Genomic DNA, 6,000 nt, shown 5'->3' with positions numbered 1-6,000 from the left:
TCTCCACCCCGCTCCTGCCCGGTGGTTTTAGTGGTTTGCTCCAGACTGGTGAACATCCAGGCTAATTGCAGGTTTCATCCTCTCAAAAGAAATCCAAGCGTGGAGTTAAACATGGAATTTTGTTCACTTATTTTTGGACTAGCCATATAAGGACATCCTGGAAGTAATTATGAGCCTGGGGGGAGAAAAAAAAATAGAAGGGCTTCCATTAGGACTCTGAACTGTAGATGCATTATTTTGAAGAATGAGTTATATTTAATAGTACATACTCTGCCCTGTGTACTGGTTATATATTTTAGTCCTAACAAAGTGCCTGACTTCTGGCAAGGCTTTAATCCTCCTCATAATTTTGTTCACTGATACAATCAATAAAGTAAACACAAAAATGGTGCTTTCTTGTGAATTATCCAGTTAGCTACATGTAGCCTGCGCTTTTCCTCTACCTTGTGATTTATTATGCCAAAATAATCAAAACTTCAGCTGGAAAATTCACCGGAAACAAGCATTTGCTGCGCTGAGCTGCTTGTCCCACTTTCTCTCTCAGTGGGTGAGTTTGTTTTTCCTGCAGACCACAAACCTATGGTTTGGTAGGCTAAATTACATTTCTCTTTAGACATGAGAGGGGGCGGAGGAAATTTATGAGAGTGAATGTGTGTTTCTTTGGCCCTGCAATCATCATCATCATCATCATCATGCCAGTCTGAGTTTGTTTTGAGCTCATTTTCTGGAACAAATACACCTTCGTGTGTCTGCTACACACACACACACACACAGAGAGAGAGAGAGAGAGAGAGAGAGAGACCCGGAAGGAAGTGATGCAATCAGCCCAATTGAGGATTCATATATACGGTGGTGTTTTGGGGTGTTGTAGCATTTCCATACATCGTGCATCAACTACCAACTTTGGTACGGAGCTCTGAACAGGCATTGGATTTTACTTAGTGCCGTCGTCTTTGTTATACCTGAATCGCTGCTGAACTCTCCTACACAGACTGAATCTGAGGTATAAAAATTTAATTGATCTTCAATTTACTGGCATTATTTTTCACTTTGTGCTTTCTTTTGATTTCTGGTCATTTCTGATATCTGTGCACTTGTTTCTTGGTCAGACTTGGTTCTGTCTCAAACATGTTTTGAAGTCAATGCTGTTGAGCTCACATTTAGATTTGCAGATTCAAGATATTAGTTTATTATTTCTTACTTGCTATGTTAAGGCTTGCCAGTAAATTAAAATGCAATGGATTGGAACTGAATCTATCTTTTTAGCTCAACAGAGCATGCAGGAATGGCTTCCTTGGTGAACCGGGGAGGAATTGGTGATAGGGATAAACACTGACTTATTACTGTAACCTTTGTGTTCTTCTGTTGCAGAATGAAGCTTATCATTATAACATGTTGCCTTATTGGAGCAGCTTTTGCTAACCCAGTAAGTATGAAGCTCATTAAAAAGTCTAAACTCTTGAAACAGGCCAACATTTATCAACTTAGTGATTTGCTTTCAGTTTTTAAAAAAAAAAAATATTATATATCGTGTCAAAAAAAGTGAAAAAAGAGAGACGAGATATTCTGAGATATCAACTAAGTGAAAAAAACAGGAACCTTCTGAATGCCCAAGTGTATGATGATGTCCCTCTTTGTTTTTTTTTTGTTTTGTTTTTTTTGTTTGTTTTTTCTTTTACAGATTTTACACAACATTTTGGTATCAACTGAGTCTGAATCAAACTCTGTAAGTAATATTTCCACCCTTCTCCCTGAACTTAATTACCCTGAACCCTCAACCTCCCCAGAGGTGCTTGACTGTTTTTTACTACTAAATGTAAATGTTAATGCAGTTGGAATCGTTCCTCCTAAGTAGCTGCTTGCACAGTTGCTATTTAGGAGCAACTGTGCTGAGGGGCAAAGTGGCTCCTGATGTAAAAATAATAAAACTTTATCTATAGCTTATTAAATGCAAGAAAAGCAGCAATAATACCAGTTAATCTTTGCTTAAAAAAAGGCTAAAACCCTTTATTCATGCTCTGTCAGTAAACTGAGAGGAATCATCAGAATCACTCTCTGCATCAAGAGAGGCAGCTCATAAAAGAGATAGAAAACGCTATATACTCCAATATTAAACTCAGGTTTTAACCGAGTTGCGCTGATTCAGACTTCTGAGTGTGTGAGATATAAAGGATGTTTTCTGAAGAACATCCTTTGGGAAATAATGGCATGAATTTTACACTGATGAATTTAACACCTTCGGGTGGCATTCATCAATAAAAAAGGCAACTGACTCGTATTTAAAGAAACCTAAGATAAAAATATGTAAGATTGGGCAGTAATTAAAAATGTTTCCTTTGTAAATATATGTAGCTTACATAATGTCCTGAAATATCTGACATCTTGAGTTTCCAATTATTCAAATGAGGGTAAATGAGTTTGGGATGACTGAAAATATAATGCTGCAAAATTAGACCTTGAATATACTCAGCACTCTCCCGTCATTAAGCTCCACCCACAAAATCCAGGGTGATACTAAAAATACTTTTTCCACTTTTGAGAACCCTCTTCATGCCTAAAAAAGCATCCTGAAGCAGGAATACTTTTCCATGCACACATTTAACCAGAATTGTGTGTTAACGGTGCTGTGAACAACTTATCTTAATGGGCATAAAGATGCTTCTTTGACAGAGTCAGCGGGGAGCCTAACAATAGGTGTGGTACAGACCTCAAGACAATTCCCACTGCTGACATTATATTGTTTACAAGGATACATATCTGTCTCCACGCATTTATGCAGCAATAGCTCTGCCTGAGCTTGTCAAGAAGGAGGTTTTTAATGAATGTTTTGGTTGTTGATATTGCAGTCATGATGTGTAATTAAATCTAATTAAAACTACTGGGGTGTGTGCTCATATAGGTTTCTTCCTCTTTTTTTTTTTTCTTTTCCAGACTGAAAGTTTGTCAGTTTTAGAATCTTCTGAAAATAACACATCAGAGCTTCAGGTAAATATATATATATGTATTTTATATACTTGTATAAGTTCACAAAAAACATTGTCACATTTTAGTTAAATGTGACTGTCTGTTTTTGCTCTTTGGGATACAGAGCTCTGAGGAAAACACCTCCAACCAGGTGAGACATTTTGAAATTCAGAATTGTGCTTGATCCATGAAGAAAGTATATTTTGGATAATTGATGCCACATAACTCTAAAACATTTTTGAAATGATGTGCTATAAATGTGTCCTTTTATTTGTCAACAGAGTTCAGAATCTGAATCAGTAGAATCCACTTCAGAGGACAAGGTGTGTTGGTCAATCATTCATATTCACTGTCATCCATTTCCTCGACGTTGTTTATGTTTCATACATTTAGAGTTAAAAGAAAAGTGCATACCTCAAATCTTGGTAAATGAGCCAGAGAAACAACAAATGAAACTATATAAAGAATCTCGCAAAAGATTTCAAACAACGTACATTTTGTCAGGGTTTTTTTCTTTCTTTCTTTTTTCTGATTTGATGTGACAGACAAATAAAAAGCAGGGCATTATTGTGTGTGTTTCTTTTGAACCACACAACTTTAAACTTCTCCATAACTTTATTCCTCATTTATCGGTGTGCTCCTTGTCATGCATAATACAGTTTGCTAACCAACACCCACAGCCTTCACAAAACAGCTCTGAGAGTAAGTTACTCACTGGTCTGTGCTATTTACTGTTTAAGTGCATAATGAAGGCTGTTTGGTTGCACAAAATTTTATTTTGGGGTATGAAAAGCTAGGGGACAATGGAGGAGAATGGCAATAACTCTTTCCATAATTTTTCTTCCATTGGATAATTATGTCCTAGTTTATGTTAATCTATCACATCAAAGCCAAAAAAAATACATTGAAGTTTTTTGAATGTAACAAAATATAAAGAAGTTCAAGGAATACTTTTGCAAGACACTGCGATTCATAGAAACACAATGAAACACAAATATGATGTCAGTTTTGCAGCATTGCTATAAAACTTTGTGCTGACTGCCTAAAACTGTGTCTTCAAAAACAGACGTCAGAGGAGAGCGACAGTCAGTCGGATGAGAGCGACGGGGTAAGGGACAAAGAAAAATGGTCGCTCACTAAATCTTCTCCATAGCTGTCAATGACTCATACATTTCATAATCTCTGCTCAGATGGACTCCATGGCTGAAACCAAAGACAACAGCATGGGCAGCGAGGAGAATGTTCGGAAGGTTGTAGGAAACATATTTTATGTTCTTGATTTTAAACTAAACCATAATTGCACCGATGTAAACCTGGGCTTCCTTTAAACCCTGCAACAGAGTTGGGTGAGAGTGTTCCCAAGTATCATCGAAGGAGCGAGTGGAGAAGACAACACAAGCACAGAGGTCACAGGTCACCCAGGTCTCCTGGACAATGAGCTGAGCGGTAAACGGCCAACTCACACCATGAAAGTTCAGATCCGCACCAAGCAACCTCTGCTGGGACAGTCCACCGACGGCAGCGACACCACCAGCGACAGCGCAGACGCCAGTGACAGCAGCGATGTTTCAGCTGCTGCGAGCGACAGCACTGACAGCAGCAGCAGCAGTGAAAGCCAGGAGAGCCAGGAGACAAGCGACAGCAACGACAGCAGCACTGCCAGCAAGAGCACGGAAGACAGCAACGCCAGTGACAGCGCCGAGCTGGAACAAGTCAGGGCCAAAAACTGTGTGAATAGTACGCAGAGCTGTGAAAGTGAGGAGTACTTTCTGCAGAGTATAGGAGATGATGCTCATTCGCCAGGTGAGCACCTGCTGGTGCCGGACGAGGATGAGAGGGAACTGAGGCTCAGAAGATGATGAAATGCAACCTCTGTGATTGTCATATCAGAGTTTTATTTAATGACCAGCTTAAAGACTAACGAATGTTCAACTCTGAACATTGATTCTGCTATAATGCGACCTGATTCACTAAGTGTAAAAAAATAAAAATAAAAATACTGTGGTAATATAACCTACACATATACTTTGCTTTGATAACATGTGAGAAATAAAATGAATATAACCATTGTATTCAGCACTGTTGTGCTGGCAATTAGACCTGCACTCTATTACACTTACACAGAGACGATGTATCAGTGCACAGGATCTTGCATTTATTGAAATAGAGATCTTTTTTGTCCATTAGTCAAGAAATTCAGAAAATATGCTACAATGTTTTTGTCTAATAAATTCTTTAGGAACATACTGTATTGTTTTCACTTATTTACATGCAAAACAATGGCTGCTAAAAGAAAACTGTGCTAAGCTTTGTGATAAAGCTTTCATGTAGCCGCATAAAAAGACTATTCTACAGGTCATTGCAAAGGTTTTGATATCCCTTGAATATTTTTACAATAGCCACAAACTTCAATTTATCTGACTTAAAATATATGTCACTGGGCAACACATATCAATGGATCATTTTGAAGTAAAATGAAATGAGATCTGGGTATGTCTCTTTAATTTGTCTTAAAGACAATCTGAAAAGTGTGACATCCATTTGCACTTAGCTCCACCGCAGTGAAGTTAGTTTCAGGTGTGTTTAGAGCTGTAGTCCAGCTGGAAGGTGACCCTTCAGCCCAGCCCCATATCTGTTGCAACCTAAACGGTTTTCTACCAGCTGTATCTCGTATCATCTCTCTCTGTACCAACTTCGAGATCCCACGGCATTAAGCTACTTAAATATATATTTGAGAACGACAACACATGGCCGGTTAGCTCAGTTGGTTAGAGCGTGGTGCTAATAACGCCAAGGTCGCGGGTTCGATCCCCGTACGGGCCAGCCACAACTTTTCCTTTTTTAAAATGCATCTTCTCATTTTTATTTATGCTGAATTCACAGAGTGACGCAATGGTCAAAGAAACTTCAGAAACTTCTGGCTACGGTCTGTACCATTTTTCCCTGAAACTGCTGTTTGGAAATATTACCACTAGAGGGCGACAATGGCACGTTTATTCTGTTTCCCTTTGAAACGGGAATGTAGCTGTCTTGCTC

General features: G+C 38.6%; 1 protein-coding gene and 1 non-coding gene across 3 annotated transcripts; both read left to right on the top strand.

The window, feature by feature from the left end:
* The first annotated feature begins 830 nt into the window (after positions 1-830).
* LOC103137847 (dentin sialophosphoprotein-like) lies at positions 831-5,211 on the top strand. Of its 2 annotated transcripts, none has more exons than XM_007551805.2 (9): positions 831-1,003; positions 1,372-1,426; positions 1,682-1,726; positions 2,932-2,985; positions 3,089-3,115; positions 3,246-3,287; positions 4,031-4,072; positions 4,155-4,214; positions 4,305-5,211. In XM_007551805.2, exons 2-9 carry the CDS (start codon positions 1,373-1,375, stop codon positions 4,821-4,823), a joined length of 843 nt encoding a protein of 280 aa, XP_007551867.1. In that variant the 5' UTR covers positions 831-1,003; position 1,372; the 3' UTR covers positions 4,824-5,211. The 2 variants fall into 2 exon arrangements, with proteins under 2 accessions (XP_007551867.1, XP_007551865.1); XM_007551803.2 differs by having other exon boundaries at positions 832-1,003; positions 4,302-5,211.
* Positions 5,212-5,713: 502 nt separating this feature from the next.
* Positions 5,714-5,787, top strand: trnai-aau (transfer RNA isoleucine (anticodon AAU)). The gene has a single exon. It is a non-coding gene; the product is annotated as a tRNA-Ile (tRNA).
* The last annotated feature ends 213 nt before the right edge of the window (positions 5,788-6,000 follow it).

The sequence above is a fragment of the Poecilia formosa genome, unplaced genomic scaffold (genome assembly GCF_000485575.1).
Source record: "Poecilia formosa unplaced genomic scaffold, Poecilia_formosa-5.1.2 Scaffold44, whole genome shotgun sequence".
NCBI classification, from domain to species: Eukaryota; Metazoa; Chordata; class Actinopteri; order Cyprinodontiformes; family Poeciliidae; genus Poecilia; species Poecilia formosa.
The sequence above is the reverse complement of the archived record's forward strand: the minus strand, read 5'-3'. Positions and strand labels throughout refer to the sequence as shown.

Bases quoted from the DNA above. Each gene is read 5' to 3' on its own strand.
- LOC103137847 (XM_007551803.2), top strand. From the start codon at position 1,373: ATGAAGCTTATCATTATAACATGTTGCCTTATTGGAGCAGCTTTTGCT. The intron at 3,288-4,030 runs GTGTGTTGGTCA...CTTCAAAAACAG, and splicing joins AATCCACTTCAGAGGACAAG to ACGTCAGAGGAGAGCGACAG. The intron at 4,215-4,301 runs GTTGTAGGAAAC...TAAACCCTGCAA, and splicing joins GCGAGGAGAATGTTCGGAAG to CAGAGTTGGGTGAGAGTGTT.